This window comes from Ambystoma mexicanum, chromosome 11 (assembly GCF_040938575.1).
Source record: "Ambystoma mexicanum isolate Mex_15411 chromosome 11, UKY_AmexF1_1, whole genome shotgun sequence".
NCBI classification, from domain to species: Eukaryota; Metazoa; Chordata; class Amphibia; order Caudata; family Ambystomatidae; genus Ambystoma; species Ambystoma mexicanum.
The window spans coordinates 24998780-25024653 of NC_090934.1; the positions used below are offsets into that span (position 1 = coordinate 24998780).

At 47.3% G+C, this 25874-nt stretch overlaps 1 protein-coding gene across 2 annotated transcripts in view; it reads left to right on the top strand.

Moving 5' to 3' along the window:
* The window catches only part of AK2 (adenylate kinase 2), a 45945-nt gene that overhangs the window by 17235 nt on the left and 2836 nt on the right, over positions 1 to 25874 (top strand). For both annotated transcript variants that reach the window (XM_069622448.1, XM_069622447.1), the window contains exons 2-5: positions 16731 to 16856; positions 18270 to 18380; positions 19604 to 19698; positions 20033 to 20105. In XM_069622448.1, the coding sequence (XP_069478549.1) occupies positions 16731 to 16856; positions 18270 to 18380; positions 19604 to 19698; positions 20033 to 20105 (405 nt within the window). The remainder of the gene's footprint in view (positions 1 to 16730; positions 16857 to 18269; positions 18381 to 19603; positions 19699 to 20032; positions 20106 to 25874) is intronic.

A 25874-nucleotide genomic window follows, 5' to 3' on the forward strand; every position in this document is an offset into this window, starting at 1 on the left:
ACTGAGATCAAAAAACTTGAAATTGGGCACTGGACAGTGGTTCCTTAGTGAGTATCCAATGAGTATCAATTTCCACACGCGTTAGGTGTTTGCAACATTTGTTGATTTTTTTTTTTTATTTTTCCTTCAGTAATTCACACATTGGGTGTCACTCTAGTGACCAGCATATTCTTTGCTAAAACTTCATATGTGGTACAGAGTATGTGATATACTTTTATTCCATTGGTGCGGACACTTCCTCACTGAAGCAGGTCACCATGAGACCAGGAGACTACACAAACGCTCACCCAAGAGTAAGAGGTGTCACCCTCTACCATTGCTGAACATAAGAATTTCAATTTCAACCATCCGGGAACACGCTAACCCTACATTTGCCTTGAGAAAGACCTCAAAGGTTGGAACACGTGTCGGCACTAATGGAATAAAAGTATATAGACAACCAATATGTGAATTACTGAAGGAAAAATAATTCAACCAATGTTGCAAACGCCTAACGTGTGTGGAAATTGACTCATTGGATACTAAGGAACCACTGTCCAGCGCCTAATTTCAAGTTTTTCGGTCTCCGTAACCCAGAACAACCTTTTTCTAAGGCTCCTGTCGGAGCGTGGAGGAGCACCACAGCTGCTCCCTCTCTGTGGAACGCACAAGCCAGGTACCAAGCAAGCATGGACCAGTCTCCTCAGTACCAAGTAAGGTATAACTTCCCGCAAGCATTCCAATCTGTTCTCGTTATCACCCTGGCTCTTTAATGCCCTACCAACCATAGCCTGACAATTGGCACACTCGTTGCCACACACCCCACAATGTGCAATTTGGGTTTGCTCTTACAATATATGTTACGAGGTTTGCTTTCGTAGCAGGCCGCTTGGCCATACTCAAACTAAGGTCATTTCTTATTATGCCTAGAATGCCCTTCAGCCTCACTCAATTCCCGTTGTCTTATTATGGCACATGTTTAGTGGACCTTCAGACTCCTCTTAGAAATAGGTGTGTTTTTACCAGGTCTCAACAGGCCCCATTGCCTACTCAAACCCAGCAGTGCTTTACTCCGCATAGAGGCCCCTCGCTGCCTACTCAAATCAATCTTGCTCAGTATGCCCCCTGACCTCAATCTAACTTAAGTGAACTGTGGCTACCTCTTCAGGCCCTGAAGGCACCCAAAGCGAATACTGCCCCCATTTGGTCAGCCAGCACTAGCGACTGGCACCTAACAGCCTTCATGCGACCGACAGACCTCTCACAATGACCAGCCCCATTGCGGATCTGAAGCACCTAGCTACAGACCCAACCAGAAGCTCCCAATAACTCAGTCTATATGACCTCTCTAAGTCGACACATATACTCTCCCTGAAGATGGCACTCGTGCTCCCAAACTCGAGGGACATCCCACCAACTTCGTTCCTTGCATAGCCAACCTTCCTCTTCGCACTCCCAACTGCCCCCCCCCCCCCAAACCTCTGGTCAAAATACCCTCCTCAACACTAAGAATCCTTGCTCCCTGGAGCACAGGAATAAACGCATAGCAACCCGTCTACCCCAACCCCAGCTGATGGCACGGTCTCAGCATACCACCACATAACAGCCATCCAAGCGACCTGTGGTTCCCTCATACCGCATGAAATTGTTTGCTCAAGACAGGAACAAACGCCTAGTGTCGCCTAACCCCGACCAACAACACCTACCAACTATATGGAGAAATTAACATCAAAACTCGCGAATCAAAACCTCCTCAAAGTCGATAAGAGAACACCTCCCGAAGAGATTAAGCTCACCACTCAGTCTACATGATCACATAAGTACCCTCGGGACTACAGACATCATAAAAGTACTCGGTTACCAATGGTAACCAATTGCCACCCCAAAACCTACGCTGGAAAAAGAACTCCCCCAGAAGCCGACATCACCGGATAACCAATACGCACCTGCTGGCAGCCCTAATTAATGCCAGATCCCTCATAGCTCATGCACTTGACATTGCAGACCATCATATTCAACAACCTAGACTTCCTAGCTGTCACTGAAACATGGCTACACCCAGCTGCCGGTCCTGCACTCTCCCTAGCCATCCCTGAGGGATACACTAAGACAGATTTCCAAAGGAGGAGCAGCCGTCATTGCCAAAAACCACCTCCCAGTCCTCAGCGATCCCCCTCAGTGAGATTTTAAGTGCGATTAATTCACTATCTGCTACATCCACCTTACATACAGACCACCAGGCCCTCTGCGATCATTCGAGGAAGATAATCGCACAATTCCTCTCTACCAATACTAAGCCCCCCTCAAAAATCATCATTCTGGGGGACTTCAGCCTAGGTCTCAACAACCCAGCGGACGCACTGGCCATTGCTAACTCTCTGGAAGCGCAAGGCTATTTTTCATTGAATAGCCTACCCAAACCATGACATGGGCCTCGTTCTCGATTGGCTTGCAGACTGCAACTGGCACACAAATATTCTAGCCAACAACCCCTGCCCATGGTCTGACCACAACCGCATCCTTTTCTCCAACACAACCCAGCTGCCCATCCCGCCCCAACTCACCCTGGCGACACCATTGAGAAACTATTGCAACATCACCCCTGACAGTATACTTCCCCCTACCACTAACCACATACCCCCTCATACCTACTCCGACCCCTCGGACATGGTAGCACCCTATAACCAAACCCTTCTTGTGCCATAAATAAAATGGCCCCTCTGGGCAACCGCAAGCCAAAACCAACTAGCATCTAAATTCATGCTACACCCCAACCTCAAAGCCCTACGTACGTAAAAAGAATTGCGGAAAGTGCTGGAAAAAACTGTCGCCCGAGAAACATTTCAACAACCTGACTACGGAATATAAACAAGCCATCCTCCAATCCAAAGGCAACTCCTAATGGAAGTATCACACAAGCAAACTCTAAACAATAGAGCTCTTATCGATTCTGCGGGAACTAGAATCCCCTGCCTTCGCATTAGACCATTGTAACAAAGATATACCCTGATGCAAAAACATTCAAAAAGCCCTCCTTGATAAAATCGCATCACTCCAAACGCAAAAACACCAAAATAGCTTCAGCTGCCCAGACCAGTGACCGCATCCCACACTGTTCAATCCTATGCCTCGATTCGAATTCACCCCTGTAACTATCACAAACTACCAAAATCATTCATGGCCTGAAACCGTCCACATGTCAAGGAGACCTCTGCCCATCCTCCCTCATTAAAGACTGTGCTGAAGTGCTTGCACCCTTCATCACAGCCCTAATCAACAACTCATTCTCTTCCATCAGTGTCCCCGAAAATCTCGAAGCATAGGTACACCCACTTCTCAAAAAACCCACTCTGGACCCCAACATCCCCACCAACTATCACCCTATCACCACGGTACTCTTCCCTTCTGAAAATACTGGACAGGGTAGCATATGTGCAAATACACAAATACTTGGACACCCATAACCTCCTTGGCCTGCGCCAATCAGGCATTCGCCCTGGTCAGGGAGCGGAAACTACCCTCCTGGACCTTCAAATCCAAATGGATGAGACTAAAGATGAGGGCAACATTGCCATACTCCTTTTACTTGACCTCTCAGCGGCCTTTGACTTGGTAGACCATAATATACTCTGCAAACACCTTGCCACAGCTGCCCACTTCACAGCCAACGTCATAAAGTGGATTGAATCCTTCCTATCTAACTGCACCATGAGTATTCTCAACCACCGCCGTGGCCCCTCGCGCCCAAGTCACCTATCTCCCAAGGCTCCTGTGTCTCCCAAGTTGAGGTTTTCTGAGCAGCTTGACACTGGAAAGGATCTGATGAGGAATGTGCGTGAGAAAGGTAATCCATTGAAATATACCTTTCATAGCCAGCTGCAGGGGAGCATGACTCCAATGCAAGCCCATGGTGCTGGACGTTGCATCAGGCATGGTATATCTGGAGCTCTGACATTGGTTCCTCCTTTTTCCCAACAGTCAGCAGCTGGGACAATAAAACAGCAGTAGGTGAACAAGCTTATCAAACAAGAGGGTTGGGTTGGGAGAAAGAACATTACTGAGAGTAAAGTAATTTGTTTTTCCAATGGCTTCCTTCCACAGATTTCTCATCTTGGATAGACTTCCGTAGTAGTACAGAACCCTGGAGAATGGAGGACAAGTTCTGCCATCTAGACCAGAAAACTCTGGAACAAAAGGGCATCCTGATCAGATAAGCAATCAAGACATAAGTGGTGGCAAATGTGCCCAAGGAAGCCCAACTATTTGCCTGGCAGATTTATAAAACTGGGATACCTCTCTGCAGGGCCGAAGTGGCTGACAGACATCTGATGGAGTGAGCCCCGACACCCTTAGTTATGTGCTTCTCAGACAGATCATGATCTACTTAGACAAGTTTGCTTGGCAATGACTCTGCCTGCACCAGCATAACCAATAAATATCTAATCATCCTTTCTGAAGCCCCACCCGAGAGACTTTGGCGAGAACCTGCTTGGGATTCAGCTGATGGAACCGCTCCTCCATCATGCATTCATTCATGGATGGGTGAGGTGGAGGATAGAAAACCAGAAAATAAATCTTCTGAGAAAGATTGAAATCCGACACAATCTTGAGTAGGTTCAGACATACTAGGAGTCATTCTCTCTCCTTGGAGAATATCAAGTAGGAATTCTTCACTGTATAAGTCTGAATCTCACTTACCTCCCTAGTGGAAGTGATGGTAACTAGCAGAGCACCTTAAATATGAGCAATCTTAACAAGAATAAAGGGGGTCAAGTGAGCTGCCATTATGAAGATGTGGGGGTGCATTTAAAGGCCCCAAACAGAAGTCCCTTTAACGTAAATAGCAAGATTTTCAACACAAAAAAATGGCCTGGTTTTTGTTTTGCAAGTAAAGCTAAAGAGCCAAGTGGAAAGGGTCCTACCTGTCATTACCAATAGACGAGCAGCATTTTAATTTACCAAAGAAGGCATTGAAGATCCCTGTCACATTTAAAAACAAACAGCCTGCACGTGTGTGCAAATAAACTTGTTTCAAAAGTGAAAAAAATATCACTGCTCACAGAACGTCAGGAGAACAAAACGTGTGGGTTGACAAAAGCAATATATATTATGTTTCACCTACCAAAACCCAGTGACATTTGAAGAGCCATTTGTCTTCATGGAAAATTCAGCCCACCCCAAGCCCTGTTTCTGGCTGTGGGCAAAACTAACTCCCACTTCCAGCCTGGATGTGTCATCTCCCATGTAATGACCACCCGCAATGAAAATGTGCTGCTGAAGGCGTCAAAGTTCAATGTTCTCCAGACCTGCTGGCTCAGAAAGCAGGGACTTCAAGGAAATTCACCCTTGGCTGGAGCACGACTAATATTTCTGAAAATGGGGGAACCCACTTCAAAGAGCAAGCTTCTAACACAAAGAAGACTGATGAAGGTACTGGCTGACCCAGTGAAAACAAATGGCCGGAAGGCCGAAACTGCCATTAATCCCACATGAACATTCACAATCAATTTAAAAGGACTATTCTCATTTAGTATGAAAGGAGTGGGGTGGACCAAGTAGACGAAAGATGACAGATTACTATTTCTTAACTCATAATAGCATCCTATTTATTTGTAAAAATACGAAAGCAGTTTCACAAAAAATGTTAGGCTCAATGTACAAAAAACATCCCTCCAGTCTATTCATTCGTAACCCACACATTCATTCATCATACTTGCATACGTTAGGACAATAAGGTAACATGTTACCATCTCAAATACTGATCAAACAAATGTTACTTTAAAATTGTAGTATTATCTGATGTGACCCTCGGTGTATCTTCAGGTGAAGTGAAAACTATCGTCGACATATGTTTCGGTTGAGTTCTCAAACAAGGGTAAAGTCCCCTTGCCCAATTTTGTTCATCCTTTCTCAGGACTGGGTGCAATCGCCGGTTTCACGTTGCCTCTTCATAGCAAAAAAAAGGTAGGGGGTGTGTAACAAGAGCCTCAATTCTCCTCTGGACTACCAGGGGCCGGTGAATCGGTAATTGGAGCAAATTCTGGCATGTGTGCTACCACAAATGGGGCTCCACGTCAATTTAATGTCTCTCTATTGTCTTGCATGTTATTGTGTGAACTCGTGTCCGGCTCAGCGTAGTATATGGCAGAGTGTAAGGCGGACGCCAGGTCAGAAATGTGGACCAACCCTGGTTCATAGGCAAGGCGCTTCAGATGACTGTTAACTGGCTCAACGGTAGCTGTTTGGAGAGCATGGGCATGGAAAAATGTTGGACGCCAGCGGCAGTAATCCACACCTGTAGCCTGCAGCATCGGTCATTTTTCCATTTCCAGTTGTTGGAAGCTACACAGACTGATAACATGCACCCAGGCTCTCCAAACAGTGACCATTGAGCCAGTTAGCAGTCATCGGAAGCGCATCGTCTATGAACCAACACAGGGTGGTCCACATTTCTGGCGCCCGCCTTAATCTGCCATTTACTACTGTCATGATTCCTCCCCATCATGTCCCCAGCCCTCCAAGATATCGGGCTGGAGCCAGGACACGATCCCCTACATGGCCCTCAAGGGCTCCTCCATCCCTCCAAAGACCCACTTGGAGTCTTGGTGCTTGTGGCACCAGACTCATTCACTCCCATAGGATAACATTGGGGATTGGACTTGTAGTGCATTGATGGGGACAAGATGGATGCCCCCACATATTTCGGTTGCCAGAACTGCATCTGTCTAGTCTTTTGGGTGTGGTTCAGCCCAGAGACACATGGGATATCGAGAGACTATAGGCCACGCCCAGGCTGAGAAACATGCTTTGTGTTTTCTACACCTGCAGCGTGACACTCGCCGTGTTCGGATCAGTCTCCAGTAGGTCTCCATCTATCTTCTGCGCTCAGCTTCTACAAGAACACTGTTGGGAACAGCCTTACCTTGCGGCGCTTCTGCCCATCCATCGCTTCTTCTGTTCTGCGGGCATCTTCGTGGTGTCATTCCCATCCCGGCACGCTGCTTCCTAAGGAAAAGAACAGAAAAAGGGCATTAGTAAGCATTCAGCAAATCTTGGCTTATTTTTAAAGACTGTACGAGCTTCAAACGCTTACCTGAATCCCAGCTGCTCTGAGGGAACTCTGTCTCGAACTTCTCATACATCTGCAAGAGGGAAAAGGCACTCCATGTTAGCGTGGAAACATCTAGAGGCGCTGCAAACCGTGCTTACTCACTGCATTTCTTCTTCATAACCAGCATCCACGCTGAAAACGTTGCGGCACCTAAAAGACACAGAAAAAGAACTCGGTTCAATATAAATACGAGGGTTGCATTGCGCTCTCACCCTCAGCGCTATGAATCTCAGCAGCACGCCGCCATCCCCGGACGCCGTCCATCATCTAAGGAAGGAAAGGAACAAAGTTAGAGAACTGTTCAAAAGACTCATTATACTTACCTGTCGGACTCTTGCCAGTGAAGTAACCAGGCAGCAACGAGCCTGCATCAATCAACTCGCCCCTGCGCTGGAAGCAGGACTGATCACACTTTCCAAGAAAACCAGGCCCAGTCTCCAATCGAGTGGACTCCAGTGAAGGGTTTGAGGTTGTAAGAGGTCAGAACAGGCTGAGTGACGTCCCGTGGATACCAGGTGAGCGTTACAGAACACAAAGCCTCACATCAAAATCCACCTGGGCATCATGGAAACCTCAGAAACCGACCAGTTAGCCCACATGTTGGGGCAGCTACGTTCCGAAGTACATGCAGCCAGGCAGGAGACCAACACCCTGAGGAGAGAGCTGATGGTAACCAAAGAACGCACTGATTTAAGCCGGCAACTTCTCCAATCACAAGCAGGGCATGCACCATTGCCGAGAAGTGTGCCCTCTCGATGCCAGCACCATCAGCCAATCCCGTTCAGATAACCCTTCCTGGGGCCGTTCCCTTGGCCCCGCCCGAACAATTTACAGGGGATCCCAAGAGGTTTGCAGCGTTCATGAACCAGTGCCGGCTGCACTTCCTTTGTAGACCAGGGGCCTTTCCGAATGACCAATCGCTGGTCGCTTTTGTGCTATCGTACCTGAGTGGCAGCGCCGCGGACTGGTCTGTACCCTTTGTGGCCCAAGACGATCCTTTGCTGCATGACTTCAGGGGCTTTCAGCAGGAGATGGAAAAGCTGTTCGCCCGTCGTACTCATGGGCAGGCATTAGACAACGAACTTCTGTCCCTACGCCAAGGGAATCAAGAACTATTAACATACATGGCCACGTTCAATAGACTCGTAGTTGAAGCAGAATGGCCAGTAGAGAAGAGAATCACGTTATTTCATCAGGGGTTGCGGGGGGAGCTAAAGGATGTTCTCGCACAAGTAGTGAAAAACCCCCGCCCTCTCCTCGCCCCCCCCCCCACCTGAAAGACTGCTCAGAATTCATTGGCCTTGTTGTTCAACTGGATCATAGGTTGCAGGACCGAAGATCAGACCAGACCAGACCCTCGCCCTATGTATGTGCATTCAAAGGACAATATTGCCCGCACAACGGAAGGTTCGGGAGAACCAATGCAAATCGGGGGGGAGGGGGTCAGATCCCCCTTGACTAAAGCGGAAAGGGATAAAAGGAGACAGCAGCCGTTATGTCTGTACTGTGGAAGGTCAGGTAATTTCCTTAGAGTGCCCTGTGAAGCCACCGAGGAGGACGGTAGGGGCCACGGACAAGGAAGATACCATCAAGGAATCGGAAAACTCCCCAGTCCGGCAAGTGTAAGGGGGGTCCACTTGTCGAGCGAAGAAAGTGAACTACAGACCTCCCATTTTGCACTATCTGTGGTCTTGATCAATCACCAACAACCATCTCGGATGCACGCAGTAAGAGCGTACATTGACAGTGGAGCCATTAGGAATTACATCGACCAGGATCTTGCGGCAAAGATGGGGCTTCCGTTACGCCCTAAATCAACCACCGACACTGTTACCACTGTCGGCGGCACGAAAATAGCTTCTGGTCCAGTATCCCAATGCACTGCAGCTTTAACCCTTCTGTGCCAAGATGGACACCAAGAATCTTATTTTCGACCTCATTAAGGCACCACAGTTCCGGTTGATTTTGGGAATGCCATGGTTGGTAGCTCGCAATCCTCGATTGGCGAGCAAAAGAATTGGCCTTTCCCGAGACTTGCGCCCACACGTTATCGCCAAGAGAAACAACCAATAGACACCAGAACCTCCATGCTTGCGACTGTGCCAATTGGCAACCTACCAAGTAAATACCGGGACTTTCAAGATGTCTTTCAGAAAGAACAGGCTAATACCCCGCCACCGCATAGACCATACGATTGCCAAATCAACCTGATAACCGGCGCACAAATCCCTTGTGGGCGAATTTACGCACTCACGGAACCAGAAAACCAGCACCTGAAGGCCTATCTTGACCAATACCTGGCCAACAGGTTCATCCGTCCCTCGAAGTCTCCAGCAGCCAGTCCTCTATTCTTTGACGACTTGAGAACGTGCATCGATTATCACGCACTGAACCAGATTACTGTAAATACCGCTACCCCCTGCCACTGATCCATGAATTGCTTGATCAAGTCAAAGATGCCCAAATCTACACAACTAGACCTGAGGGGGGCATATCGCCTTGTTCGCGTAAAACAGGGGGATGAATGGAAAACAGCTTTCCGCACCAAATACGGCTTGTACGAATATCAAGTAATGCCCTTTGCAACGCGCCTGCAGCATTTCAATACTTCATGAACAATGTCTTACGGGAATTGATTGATGTCTGTGCTCTAGTGTATATCGACAATATTCTAGTATATTCCGCATCAAAGCAGGACCACGTTAAACATGTCCCATCCGTATTGGAGAAACTCTGCTCTACGCCAAGCTCAAAGTGCTCATTCCATGTCTCCGAGGTGGAATTCCTGGGCTTTATTCTCAGCCCGAATGGAATCCAAATGGATGCACACAAGGTAGATGCTGTCCTGAACTGGCCATCCCCAAATTCATTCAAGGGGGTTCAAAGTATGCTGGGTTTTGCAAACTTCTACCGCCGGTTCATCCCAGGATTTTCACAAATTGTGCATCCCATCACGTCATTGCTAAGGAAAAGCAACAAAAAGTTCCAGTGGACAACAGAAGCCGAGTAAGCTTTCCAGGAACTCAAAGCAAGATTCACATCTGCCTCAATCTTACGCCACTCTCGCCCTGATCTTCCATACCTGGTGGAAACTGACGCCTCAAGCAGGGCTATGGGAGCCGTCCTCACAAAAGGACCCCGAAACGGGCCAGTTACACCCTGTTGCCTTCTGGTCGCCTAAATTCACACCCCCTGAACTCGATTACGCTATCACAGACCAAGAACTCATGGCCATTAAGATTAAGTCAGCCTTTAAGGCATGGCGGCACTACCTCTTGGGGGCCAGACACACAATCACCGTAATAACTGACCACCGGAACCTCCACTACCTAAAAACGGCAAAGGCCCAATCCTCGACAACTACGTTGGGCTTGTTTATTTTTAATTTTTTTTTTGCTGAATATGACTAAGTGATTACATTTCGACCAGGGATGAAAAACGGGTAGGCCGATGCCCTTTCCCGTATGGGGGTGGAAGAGCAAGGGTATCAGACCCTTGACCCCAATAGCAATCATCCCGAGTGACAAGCTCCTAGGAAGCACAGCAACCATAACTCAGAAAGAATTACACGAAGAAATCCAAAACCTGATGCAATTACAAGCATGAAGTGCACAAGGAGAACATTACATGATAAAAGATCAGTTGCCCTACTTCAGGAATTGTTTATTCTTACCAAACCAAGAACCACGAGAACAAGTCGTGTCCGGTTATCATGATTCCTTGATCGAGGGCCATCCCGGAATCGCTAAAACCCTAGCCAAGGTTAAACGAAATTATTGGCGGCCCACGTGGCGTAAAGACATTCTCCAATTCTTCCTATCTTGTGGAGTGTGTACTCAAAACGAGTCATCCAAGCGAAACCGGCTGGGCTATTACAAACATTGGAAATCCCACCAGCACCCTGGCACACGTTGTCCCTTGATTTTATTACTGACTTACCACCCAGTCAAGGGTTTAACCCTATTCTTGTGGTGGACCTAATTTTAAAAATGGCACATTTCATTCCTCTTAAGGGGCTCCCAAATGCTTCCACTCTGGCAAAGGTATTTCTTGAAAGCATTGTACGGCTCCATGGGTTTCCTTCAGTTTTAGTCTCAGACCGAGGTACTCAATTCGTATCTCGCTTCTGGAGAAAATGCTGTTCTATGGCCCAGATCGACATCCGGCTATCCACCAGTCACCACCCCCAAACGGATGGTCAAACTGAGAGGATATATCGGATGCTCGAGCAGTATCTGCATTGCATGTTACACCAAGCTGAAGGAAGCTGGTCCGACCTATTATGGATAGCTGAATATGCTTATAATTCCCTACACACCAGAACTGGGCAGACACCCGTTTATACCATGTATGGTAGGCACCCTCGTACTTTGAGTGGGGACGTTCCTACAACCCTGGAAATGCCAGAAGTCAAAACCTTGCACACGACCATTTCTCAAACCTTTAAAAGGGCAGCTGAACACCTACTTCGAGCTAAGAATCGCCAAAAGAAGTTTGCTGATCAACACCGAGCAAAGGCCCCCAACTACCAAGTGGGAGACAGTCTGGCTGGCGTCTAAACACGTGTCCATAAGGAACCCGAACTTTCGATCCAAGATACCTGGGTCCATTCACCGTCACCTGCGTGATAAATCCTGTGGCGGTCAGACTAGCTTTGCCGTCAAACATGCAGATTCATCCTGTGTTCCACGTCTCTCCTTAAACCTGTTCAACCTGGGTAGCAACGCCACCGCAGCCAGTAGTAGTCGCTGTAAGTCAGATCCCAATTATACTACTTAGTAGACTGGAAGGGGTATGGTCCACAAGACAGGACATGGGAGCATTGTGAGTACATCGATGCACCTTGCTTGCTTAGACGATTTCATCAAAACCAAACAAACCAGGACCAGACAGAAGAGCCACCTTGAGAGGGGCCTTTGGGGTGGGGGGTGCTGTCATGATTCCTGCCCCTCATGTCCCCAGCCCTCCAAGATGTCAGGCTGGAGTCAGGCCGCGATCACCTACATGGCCCTCAAGGGCCTCTCCATCCCTCCAAAGACTCACTTGGAGACAGACTTGGCGCTTGTGGCACCAGACTCCCTCAACCCTGTAGGATAACATTGGGGATTGGACTTGTAGTGCATTGATGGGGACAAGATGGAGGCCCCCCACATATTTCGGTTCCCAGAACTGCATGTGCAGTCTAGTCTTTTGGGTGTGGTTCAGCCCAGAGACACCTTGGATACCCAGAGACTATTTAAGCCACGCCCAGGTTGAGAAACATGCTTTGTATTTTCTGCACCTGCATCGTGACCCTCGACGTGTTCGGATCGGTCTCCAGTAGGCCTGCATCTTTCTTCTGCGCTCGGCTCCTGCAAGAGCAAGAACACCGTTAGGAACAGCCTAGCCTTGCGCGCTTCTGCCCATCATTTATCGCTTCTTCTGTTCTGCGGGCATCTTCGGCGGTGTCATTCCCATCCCGGCACGCCGCTTCCTAAGGGAAAAGAACAGAAAAAAGGCATTAGTAAGCATTCAGAAAATCTTCGCTTATTTTTAAAGACTGTACGAGCTTCAAACGCTTACCTGAATCCCAGCCACTCTGAGGGAACTCTGTCTCCGGAACTTCTCATCCGTCTGCAAGAGGGAAAAGACACTCCAGGTTATCGTGGAAACATCTAGAGGCGCCGCATACCGAATTTCAGCGCTACTCGTCTCAACAGCACGTCGCCATCCCCGGACGCCGGCCATCATCGAAGGAAAGGAACGAAGTTAGAGAACTGTTCAAAAGACTCATTATACTTACCTGTCGGACTCTTGCCAGTGAATTAACTAGGCATCACCGAGCCTGCATCAATCAACGCGCCCCTGCGCTGAATGCAGGACAGAGCACACTTTCCAAGAAAACAAGGCCCAGCCTCCAGTCAAGTAGACTCCTGGGAAGGGTTTGAGGTCGTAAGAGGTCAGAACAGGCTGAGTGACGTCCCCGTGGATACCAGGTGAGCGTTATAACCACGCTGAGCCGGACATGAGTTCACACAATAACATGCAAGACAATAGATAGATTAACCGGCCCATGGTAGTCCATAGGAGAATTGAGGCTCTTGTTACACACCCTCTACCTTTTTTTTTTGCTATGAAGAGGCAACGCGAAACCGGCGATTGCACTGCGCCCTGAGGAAGGTTGAACAAAATAACTGGGCAAGAGGACTTTACCCTTGTTTGAGAGCTCAACTGAAACACGTGTCGACGATAGTTTTCCCTATCCCTGAAAATACAGAGGGTCACATCAGAGAATACTAGAGTGTTAAAGTGACATTTGTTTGATTCGTATTTGAGATGGTAACAGGTTACCTTATTTTCCTAATGTATGCGAGTATGATGAATGTCTGTGTGAGTTACAAATGAATAGATTGTGGAGGGATGTTTTTTGTACATTGAGCCTCACTTATTACTTTTTTGTGAAACTGCTTTCGTATTTTTACAAATAAATATGATGCAATGAGTTAAGAAATAGTAATGTCATCTTTGGTCTAGTTGGTCTCACCTGGAGGACCATAGACACAGTACCAGGCATCCCTTATGTTTGTCTATTCTCATTTAGGCCTTTTTCGCAGCTGCCATTATGTGGATTGATTTCATTTTTGTACTTTTTTAAATGTAATTTCTAGGCAATTTTGGGGATATAATATGCATCTACCTGAGATTCTGGGAACTGTAATGGCCAGTTAGACTAGGTTTCTGACTAATCTGAACATGTTCCAAATGTGAGAGTTGGTGAGCAGGTGGGAAATGAAATGGGGGATATGCTTAATAACTTGTATAGTCATAGCTATTGTGCCTTTTATGGAAACAGCAGATATGTGCCACATGGCCATGCTACATCGAATGGATTTGGTGGTCGGCTCATGTTAACTCTCTATGATAAGCTGAAACAGAAAATGTTTAGTAAGGCAGTTGCTAGTAAAATTATGAAGTTGTGTACAACGTCTTCACCAAGCCAATGTTTGACCTCTTAGACAAACTGGGGATCACATACACCAACTACCAACTGGAGGAGTATTTGGGTGGATGACGGAAATACTCCTCCATCACCGGCAACCATTACACAGGCTCCAATGTCTTGAACAAATCTACCTATCTATTCAAGCCTGGATGGCGCAAAAAACAAGCTCTGCCTCAATGACAAGAAAACGGAACTAGGTCATTGGGGTTATAGGTCAAAGGATCGACAACTAAAGGATCGAATGGTCAGAGGGTCGACACCAAAGGACCGAAAACAAAAGGATTGAATTATATTTTTTTTAACCATTTTTTATTTGGGGGGGTCCCAACCCCCATTTTTTGGGGGTAAAAACCACTTTTTTTCCCTAAACGAAAACCCCCCAAAAAACGTGATTTAAAAAAAAAATGTGATCCTTTGACCATTCGACCCTTTGACCGGACACCGGTCATTGGCAGTCAATCTCGTTTTAAAACCCTCTCCAACGACTATAAATCATTCACCATTGACGGCAACAATCACCACTACAAAAGAGGTTAAAACCCTGAGTTTACCTTGATTCATCCCTGACAAGACACGTTGACTCAATTGCAGCGGCCTATCCCATCAAACTGATAACTGCCAGTAGACCCTTCCTGACCACTGACAACTGCATCACCCTGGCTAGAGCACTTATTCTGTCATGGATTGACTACTGTAACTCCCTCTTTGCAGGTTCCCGGAACATTAACAAACTCCAAATTATCAAGAACAGTGCTGTAAGAGCAACTCTTTAACAGCTAGACGCAAGATCCATTGGCTCCCGGTGTGTGAGCGTATAACATTCAAAACGCTATCTCTAACACTTCTCGGAGTGCCCCAATTTATCGAACTAGTCAAATATCCAAAGCAGTCTAACGGACCCACCCGAGCTGCTTGCTTCTGCCTCGATATCCCTCGCTACAGACACCAAAAAGCAGGTGGTTGTACCTTCCCGGTGATTGCGGCCAAACAATGGAACTCCATGCCTTCAGCACTAAGATCAGATCCATCCATCTGGTCCTTTTGCAAAGGCCTCAGGGCTCTTCTGCCAAGACAACTAGAAGCTCAAATTCTATAATGTTTCATAATTGGCCGGCTTCCTGCTCCCACCTGCAAGGCTAAAAACCTCCGGGTCCTCTTCAACTCCACACACTCCTTCACTCCTCACATCTCCGTCTCTAAGAAGTCACACTACCAGCTGAACCTCCTCAGAGGTATTCTTCCCCTCCTCTCCTTCCCCCAGAAGTTCACCGTCTCCAGAACCCTGGTTCTCTCCAAGTTGGACTATTGCAACAGCCTCTATCTAAATCTGCCTGCCTCTACTCTCCGCCCTTTGCAACTTATCCAAAAAAGGACTGCGAGACTTGTCCTTGGCCTCAAGCCCAGGGATCGTATCTCTCAGGACTGAAATCTCTGCCCTGGCTCCCAGTGGCTGCAAGGATTAAGTTCAAAACCATCTGCATTATCCACAATGCCATCTGGGGCCTGGTACCTCATTACCTTCAACTCTCTTTTCCTAAATACCTTCCTTCCCGGGCTCTTCGCTCTTCTAGCTCCAACTCCCTCCGGGTTAGCCGCTTCTCCAAGCAACAAGTTGGTGGTTGATCTCTTTCCTCGGCTGGGGCCTCCCTCTGGAACAGCCTTCCTGCCTCCCTGAAACTCGAGGAGAACCATCTCCAGTTCCAGAAACACCTCAAAACTTTCCTCTTTGCTTCCGCTTTCTCTGCCTTTCTTCCCCTGCTGAAATTCCCTGCCGATTCTGCACTGGTTACCTGGCCACCCTTTCTTATCCTGGGGCCAGGTCCTGCCTTTTGCTCACCTGCCCTGCCTCTCTAGCAACCCCCCTGCACTTGGGGACTGGTTCTGAAATCCCTTCAGTCCCCTTACCAGCACTTATGTATGCTCTTACCTTGCACTTGCCACCATCAGGCTTTTTTATTTATCGTATTTATTCTTCTTTCCCATGTACTGCACTTCCCTTCCCCTTGCACTCTTCCCTTTCCCCCTACCCTCGCACTTGCGCGATCTGAATGACACCTGGCCTAGTAGGATCGTTGTCTGTCTTCCACTGTTTTTCCCCTCCCTTGACTCGTTGCGCCTTGAAACACTTGTGTATAGGCATGTTATAAATGCCATATATCATATGATGCAACCGTATCCTCTGTCTTTGTGATCCACACCCTGTGGCTTCATGTAATCCACCACATATCCTGTAATCTATAACATAACCTGTCATTTGATGTAACCTAATGTAATATGCAATGACAAACTAAGGTAATATGGAACCACTGCAACCATCACTCTTATGTAACCAGCGCCCAGATGCCTCTGGGTTTGGTGCGCTTAATTAACAAGAGTCAAAATAAATGTATCTCTTAGCTTAACAAAACTAAAACAAAGTTGGCCATTTGAGGAGGAGTGGATGTGTGTGGCCTGCGAGTCTTGTTCAAATTGCTAAATGTAAGGCACCACCTTTCATCCTACAATGAAAGCAGATGACGCTTCTTAAACCCCACTTTTAATGAGGTTTGTTTGCCAGTAATGCAGACTCTACCCCAGTGTTAATCACCCAGTGCATGCATTTTGTAATCTTCTGTTTATGATCTTCTGGCCGATGTAACCTTTCTTCCTTTCCCACAGGCTCCGAAGCTTGCAGAGAAGTACTGTGTTTGCCATCTAGCCACTGGAGATATGCTCAGGGCCATGGTGGCCACTGGCTCTGAGCTCGGGCAGAGATTAAAGGCCACCATGGATGCTGGGAACCTGGTGAGATGGGAGGTTGGGTGGAAGCATGTGGCTTCTGACGCTTTGCAGGCACTGGGCAGGAACATGTACCCGTGTCCCAACCCCCTCTCAATTATTGTGCAAGGCCGGTGGGAACCTTTGCTTATAGAACACTAAAGGGTGATTGCTGGGAGGCTTTTAATAGATTTGAACTGCTGGCATAGGTCTAAGCAACCCTCAAGACCATTGTCTTTTCAGCATGCCGAGCCCTTAAGAGTAAGGACCATATGCAATTCAGGCGAGGCCATATCCCTTTTACGCGAACACCAGTTACTCCAGGTGTGTTTCAGCCTCTTGGGGCATAATCTGTTAGGTGAAACTGTTCTCTAGGAACGGCAGGAGCCTGGGCATGGCATCTGGAAGTGGGCATCCATTGTGTGGGCAAGAAGGGTGAAGACCCAAACATGGCATCTGGAGGCAGGCTCTTATTTGAGTTGCAGGGTGGGTACCTGGGCATGGCTTTTGGAGACAGGCTCTTAATGTGGGGCAGGAGTTGCAGGGTGGGTACCTGGGCATGTCATCTAGAGGTGGACACCCATTGGGGGGGTGGGAGGGGGCAGAAGCATGTGAACCCTAGTTTGGCATCAGAGGGAGGGCTTTTACTGTGTGAGGTGAAGGGCAGGGGACCCTTGGCATGACATCTGGGTGGGGCGGGGCTTTTATTGGGGGTGTGAAGGGTCGCACCCAGGCATGGCATCTGAGGCATGCTTTTATTGTGTTGGGTGCAGGGTGGAAACCTATGCATGGCATGTGGAGGCAGGCTCTTATTGTGGGAGGTGAAGGGTGGAAACTGGGCACACTTGGAGAGGTGATGGCACATGGACGATGAGTGGTACTTTATCTTGGGGTACGAGCAGGTTTATACTTGGTTACGATTTCTAATGTAACAAGGGCATCTGTCATAGAATGCTTTGAGTTATGGTTGGAAGCTTAAATGGAATCCTGGCCTCTACCGGTAACCAATGGAGCCTCTTTGCGCACTTGGCCAATATAATGGTGGCGAGGGGTATTGGTAACTATTCCTATTGCAGTGTTTTGCAAAACCTTCAGCATTTTGATTGCGTACTTTGGGTGTGGGGGGAGGGGTACTGAGGGGGGAGGGTCCTGGAGCTTTGCAATACTCCAATTTGGAGTCAATAATGGCTCTTGCAATGGTAGCACAATGGGATTCTTCAAGCAAGCGTCTAATTTATAATCCATGTAGTAAGTCTACTGCCTGCATTTAAACCAGGACTACTTTTGGTGGGCTGAGCTTGACTCTCCTAACCTGTATATATTGGCTTAACAGTAGAAAAATGGGTTCTGTTTGGGATGTTCATGCATGTCTGCAGTGGCGGGTAGATGCTTCCCTCATGGCAGACAATTTCATTTAACAGATTTTTTTTCCCTTGTCAGGTGAGCGACGCGATGGTGGTGGAGCTGATTGAGAATAATCTGGACACGCCTCCTTGTAGCAAAGGCTTTTTGCTGGATGGCTTCCCGCGCACAGTCAAGCAGGCTGAGATGGTGCGTGCGCCCTGTCTTTTTGCCTGCTTAATCATGTCCTATTCACAAGGTGTTGAGTTTCTGAGGGAGAGGCATTTGGCCTCCACTGTTGAGTGGTTGTAGGGTCCACTTTCTAATCTTGTGTTCATTTGTGTCACGATATCTATCTAAAACAGATTGCAAGGATCTCCGTTCTGAGGTAGAGCTCCCTCTGCCCTTTGGTTTTTTGTCTAATTATCTAGTTTCTGGCCTTGGGCTCTTTGTATTATGTAGAAAATGCCCTAATCCATCTCTGTGCTGTAGAAGTACTGGAGAATATGCTTGTCCGGTCCTTATGATAGTAGGTGATCCAAGGATGGGGATAAACGTAGGCCTCAATGAAGAGTTGGTTTCATAAAGTTATGGTATTGGAAGAAGGATTTGCAGCAATTGGGTGGCATTGCATTAAGCTCAGATCTGCAAGGGTTAAATGCTTTACTGAAGGTTTCAATGGAAGCCACTGCTATCTTGCAGTTCAGCTGTCTGCCTTCTGGAAGATGTTTTGGGAGTAGGATCGCCCAGATGTAGGTGAGTTGTCCTTTTGCCTTGGGGAGCAGTGTTTTTTGAGTATGACACCTGGTTTGGTTTGTGTGGCACAGGCTAAGCGCAAATAATTTCTCAAGCTAATCCGTCATTAGCAATTCATAACATTAAAATTGCCAGTCAACAGATGATCGCAACCAAGATAAACTGATTGACCTAGTGGTGGTGGTGGAGGAGGAGAGGTGGCGTTTGTGTCTCTCTCAACCCAAATCTTAGATGCAGTAGGATTTGCGCACCAGTCACTGGACCCAGGCTTGGATGCAGGTGGGTTTCAGTCTGCAGAGTATGGTTAAAATCTTTGCATCGCTAGGCATCTGTTTGCTAGCATGCGTATTGGGGTGAGGGAGCTGGTGTGCCTCACTTGGGAACACCAAGTAAGGCTTTAAGGCCTTTGAAATGTATTCTGTGGTGTGCTTCACTTGGGGATTCCTGGTGATGTAATCTGTGGCCCTTCTGTGAAGGGCTTATGGAATAGATTTTGAATTTGGATCTGAAGCACATTGCATGGCTTTTAGCACTATAAGAGGAATGGTCTTTGAGGTGCAGTTTCATAGTGAGGTGCCCATATCTCTACTTCACCACTTGAAGATTTGCAGTCTCATTATTTCTGCTTTTTCTCTTGTGCATTTTCATTCTCTTTCTTTCTCCTATACATCCTGCAGTTGGACGAACTCTTGGAGAAGAGGAAAGAGAAGCTGGATTCTGTGATTGAGTTCAAAGTGGAAGACTCTCTTCTTGTCCGGCGTATCTGTGGACGGTAAGAGTGTACTTTGAGCAAGGTAGCTGCATGGCTCCCACCCCCACCATGGATCCGGGTTGACCACTTATGCAGGGCACATCTTCTTGGAGTCCTGCCGTTTTTATGCTCACTTTTAGAAATATAGCTTCAGTCCACCAGAGGTAGGTATGGCACCCTCCAAAAATGGAACCTCCCTAGCATCTTGCAGCCTGAAGCAGTTCACTGCTTACTAAGCATGCTTTGCTTTGTGTCCCACCACCCTTCTTTTCCTGCAGCTAGGCTTTGTCCTCACTCCAACACTTTCTTTGTATGGCCTGTTACCTATATTCTAATGTTCCTTTTCTCTCTGTAGGCTCATTCACAGCCCAAGCGGGCGATCTTACCATGAAGAGTTCAACCCTCCGCGGGAGCCAATGAAGGATGATGTATGTCCATGTCCGAGTCATGCCGTAAACTCATAACCACAGCAATTGTTTCTCCCACACCTGCATGTTGTACTCCTCCAGTTCTGAGTCCAGTCATCTCTCAAGCCCTCCCCCCGGGATGGTGCTCCCATCACTAGCTCCTTGCAGAGGCTTCTCCCTGTCACCACAGAGTTGGTTGTCTGCTCGCTTGCCCCTCACCTTGTTGCAGAGTGTGGAGTTGACTTACCGCACCCAAAACCCTCTTTTTGTTGCCCTTAATGTGTAGCAGGCTTCACCTCCGTGCCCCTAAAAATAAGTGTCCCAAAAGGGAAGCTGACACTAGCACCTTCCACACAAAGGCATACTTCGGTACTCCACGATTTGATTGTTTTGAATTGATCATATGGTACATCTGTCCGATTTTGGCCAGTACCAGATCGATTTAAAATGATCAAATGTTTGGTAGTGATGGCCTTTAGGGGTTGTGGGGGTATCCCCCGCATTTGGAGGTGGGCGGGTGGGGAATGGAGATCCTGCAGTGTCGGATCTGACTCACATAGGAGGGACGGAACTGACGTTGCAGGGTCAAAAGAAAACCGGCTGTCAAAAGGTGGGTGGGGGGCATGTATTGGGGGCTGTGGGGGTTTAAAGTTTGGCTGCACAAAAATTGGCTTTGCGGCCAAATTGTATACATCCCTTACTTCTGCGTCAGGGCATCACCCAAATCTCTCACCAGGGCAATGTACATTTACACAAGTCAAGGGATGAAGTGTTACACAAAGTTGTGCTAAATGCCAATCCCCTTGTATGATATGATTGTTTGTATCGTGCTCATACACGCGCGATTGTAATGTTTGTTTTCTGTACCTACTCGGTGGTACTTTTATTCTCTTTTTTTTAATTCTTCTGGAAGTAAGCACTTCATAAATTTAGGAAGAAATGTAATATTTGCTTTGTAGCCCCTCTGATTGGTCAGGTGCCCCTTAACCCTGATGTCACCCCACATATAAGCCTTTGTATTTTATTTTATTGTGCATTTGTAAGGCACTTATACATCAAGTAATTTGTGTTTCAAAGCGTCCACAGGGCAACGGGGGAGGGATCATGGGAATAAAAGGCAAATATAACAGTGAAAGAGAGAGGCGGTCCTACTAGGCCTTGTAAGCATTTAGAACGTGCAAGTGCAGCGAGAAGGGATGGGGGGCAGAGAGCAGTTAAGTGCTAGGATTACCACAGAGCGAAGTGCTAGGGAGTAAGTTGCGTGCACCTTTTAGTGATTGGTAGAGATCACTTGTTAAGAGTGGTCCGCTGCCAATAAAGTGCTGACTTGTGATGGCATAGGCCAGTGGACGCCAAGGCAAATGCTGGAATTTGGCGGAAACTGAAGGCGATTGGGGATGGGAGGCCAGGGCCCAAGTGGGCATAAGGTCCCTGGTCACCAATCTCGGACTGTGGGGATTAGCAAAGGAGGGAGTGGGAAGGAGGAGGAGGTGAAAAGGAAAGTCTTGAGGAGCTTCTGAAATTTGAGGAGGTCTAGCTCAAGACGAAGGGGGGAGAATGTTCCATAAGAGGGGGCAGCTGAGGAAAAAGATTGGTCTCCTGCTCGCTGTTTAGCGAACGCTAGACACGCAGAGTGTTTGTGCCAGAGGAAAGTAAAGGTCTGGAGGGAGAGGAGTAACAGCCAGTTGTAGATGGCGTGGTCCTGGCCCCAGACAGCCATATCGATCATGCAGAGGGATTTCAATTTGATCCTTGCAGCAACCGGGAGCCAGTGGAGAGATTTTAGGGCAGGAGAGCGATGCGGTCACTGGGCTTGAGGCCAAGAATAACCCTCTCAGCCCTATTCTGGATTAGATGTAGCGGGGAAGAGGGCAGATTAAGGAAGAGGCTATTGCAGTAGTCTAGCCTAGAGAGAACCAGCGCTCTAGAGACATTGAGCTTCTGGGAGAAGTGTATGAAAGGAACCTTTATCTTTCTGAGTGTCCTGGAAGTGATTGCTCAGTTTTGAGCCATCTGATTAGTTCCTGAGGTGATGTCCATTCTTGATACAGTTGTCAGACTTTATTCAAGACCTAGTAAATCTAGGATTTTTACCTCTGCTACAAGGTGCATTATTTTTGTTGTCATGACGTAGTAGCTGAGTGACTTTGAGAGTCAGGCAGCAGAAAGACACCTGTTCATGTAGTTTGTGCAGTCTCTTGCTGAGATTCCTCAAGCTGTGCATTAATCTTCGAGCAGAGTTAAAGGTGTATTTGTTGCATTCTTGTGACATGAGTAGGGAGAACGCCTTAAGACGGTTGTGCTTACCACTGTTTCATTGAGGGTTGCCCTAGAAAATGGAAACGCCCAAAAATAAATGTCATTGCATTACGGCTTGTAAGCCACTGTGTCTGCCTTCTTATAATGGGTTTCCAGTTGGTTTGAGGAAGTAGTGTAATTCTAATGATGACCCCCAAACTGATCTCTGTTAAGCTGGAACATCTCTTCTGGGCAGTGATGGGGGAATGCACCCATGGGCCACTGATTATGCTTTCTCTGACGTTTTATCATATGGAGGGTGCATTGTTTCAGATATGCAGGCCTCATTGACACTCCTATGCCAGGTACCATTTTAAGAATTGGTCCCCAAGTATACCATTAATATGCTGTGGTACCAGTATTTTTTTGGAACACCCATATCCAAGGGTATCATGGCATTTAGTACATGGGCAGGAAGAGATACACTGCAGACACGAGACCAACGTTATTCATACTTGTCAGATAACCAGGTCTTGATCTGTTTCTTGAACTTGTTGGAGTGTTCAATTCTGATGTGTGCAGGGAGAGAGTTCCAGAGCACAGGGGCTGTGATGCAGAAGCTGACGCGCCTACTGTTCTGCTCTTAAAGCATGGGGTGGTGAGCAGAGTGCACACGCTAGATCTGAGCAAACGCACTGGAACCTTAATGGAGATGCATCGATTGTTATAAGGGGGGGGGATACTTGGTGGATGCATCAGTGAGCGATGGACAATGTTTTGAAATCCACACTTGCTTTGATGGGGAGCCAGTGGGATTCAAGTCTAATGGCTGTAATGTGGTCAAGTGTTTCAGTCCAAGGGCTGCACGGAGGGCTTTGTTTTGGAGAAGTTGCAGTTTGGACATGTTCGTGGTTGAGGAGGGCATTGAAGTAATCAAGCTTGGAAAGGATCAGGACACGTTCCAGATTGAAGTAGTTGGAAGGGGAAAGGAATTGTCTACTTGGCGAGATGAGCCTTGCAGTGTAGGCAGCTAGAGATTTAATCTGCCTGGTCATTGTTAGGTCGGCTTTGAGGTGGACCCTTAAGGTTTTTATTTGGTTGAGGACTGGTTTGGAGGAGCCATCAATAAAGATGGAGGAGATGTTTGAGTTGGTGTGGGAAGCCAATGATGAGGAGCTCAGTTTTCGCATCATTGGACACAGGTTGTGGGTGGCTATCCAATTTTTTGGATCGTGCTGTAGACAGAGTTGATAGTGGTTGTGTCAGTGGTGTCAGCTGAGATAGGAATGAGAATTTGGTTGTCTGCAAAATTGGTGTACATGATTTCCCTATAATCCAGCAGATCCAAGAGTAATTTAGTGTATGTATTGTACAGTGTGGGGGAAAGGCAGGATCCCTAAGAAACGCCCTCGGGTGCTTGGACTGGGTCGGTTGAATAGTCCTCAAGGGAATATTTGTGTGGTGAGATCGCTCAGGAAGGATTTAATCCAAGCAGTGGCTTTGGGGAGTGAAGTGGAAATGTTGGCTGCGGTGGAGGCACAGCATGTAATGGTCTACTAGGTTGAATGCTACAGAGATATCTAGCAGGAGGAGGATGGCTAGCTTTCCCGAGTCGCGGAAACAGTCATGAGTTTGTCCACAGAGCAGTTTCTGTACTATGCTTTGGTAGGAAGCCGGCCTGCCTTTTGCCTAGCAGGTGGTTTTGTTCTAGGTGTTGGTGGACTTGGGAGTAGGCTAGGTGGTCCAATATATTGTGGTCCAATATTTTGAGACGAAAGTACTGTTGTGGTGGCACGGTAGTTTGTGGGCATGGCAGGGTCGAGGGATTTGTTTAAAAATGTTTTAACAATGGTGTGACAAGGCAGATTTTATGTTTGAGGATACTAAGCTGTTCAGGAGGAAGAAGTTGGCAAATTTGGTGGTGATGGGGGGGGGGGGGGGGGTCTAGTGCTAGTATTGTGATAGGTGGTTGCTATGCACGGGTACCATCTGGGAATTGGTATCAGAGAATAGCATTGATATGTTTGGGTTCTAGTATTATGCTCGATGTTATGTTGGGGTACCATTTATGAATTGGTATACAAAAATACCATTGATATGCTCGTGAACCAGTATTGTGATGTTTGGTATTTTGGGGTTCCTGTATTGATAGCTGTTTGATATGCTAGGGTACCACTTTTGAATTTTTTTAGTAAAGTCCAGGCTTTATGAAATTGATGAAATGTGTACTGCTGTATAGGATTTAGCATGAGACAGTTGATGCATCTGCTTTCTCACCTGGGCAGTGAATGTTGCACTCTGTTGATCCTGGCAGAACTGGACAATGCCATCTTGTTGGGCTTGAACGGCTACCACAGAAGGTATAGGCAGATAATACTTGCACCAGTTCCCTTACCAGACCTATACAAGATTGCCTTTCATGGGCTGTGATTATTCGCGGAGACCACCTTGACCATGTTTTGGGCAGTGTAGGATTTCAGAGCTGCCACCTGGCAGTATGTGCGTATTATTGCCCTGATGTAGTATCTGGTGTGATGGTCCAGTTGGGCAAACCTCTGGTCTGTCTTGTCAGATGGGTTTATGGTATTTCTACTGCCCTGCAGTCTATTGTGCTCCCAATATCCAAATGATTCCGTGCTGGTGAATGAGCTTGCCTGAAGTGCTACTTCTTCATTGTGCATATATTGCATATGGGGCTCTTTCAGTACTGTATTGAACTTTGCTTTTTGGAGACGATGGTAATCTGGGATAGTGGGGGGGGAGAAGAAGCTGCAGTCAAATGTTTGTTTGAAGGGAATTGTGGCTTAGTACATGGTCGGCGACATCTTGTTTTGTTGCGCATGGGAGATGACTTGTGTGTGAGATCTTTCCTTGTAAAGCCTACTTCCGCATTCTCCTGAATGTCTCCCCTCGAAGATCTTCCTTTCGCCTTACAGTGTACACACAACTCCCCCAACAGACGGAGAACACAGGCCTAGCCATTAGCACTCCACGACTAAGCTCTTTGAGCCCTGTTTTGCTCTCACATCACTGGCTAACCAGACCCCAGGCTCGTTGTCCATCAGCTCTTGGGCTCGTCCCTGTGAATAACATACTTTTGCGTTTCTCTGCCAAACCCATAGAAAGCTGATTGGCACTTAGAGGTACTTCAGCCTGCACCCATCAACACCATAGCTTTTGCATCTGCCTTTCCCACTGTGGAAAGTGAAAGCTCATCTCACTAAATTATGCAGGTTACTACAGGAACAAACTTCCCAATAAACAGTGGACTGAAGACTGGCAGTCAAGTCATGGAAACCTGTATGTTAAACCAGTCTCTTCCTACCACCCCTGTGTGCTCTGTGCACTTGCTCGTAATCTGCCTACATCGGTCCTTGGCCCAAGACTGAGTTTTGTAGGTGAGGTTTTTTTCTAAGGCTCCATTGGCGAGGTTGTAGAATCTCGTCTGAGTTGTAGCTGTTACAGGTTGTAGTACAGTGGAGGCTGTAGGTAGGAGCTGTTTAGGTTGGAGCGGTGTCTTTCTGGAACTCTACACTCGTGCAGTATTACGGG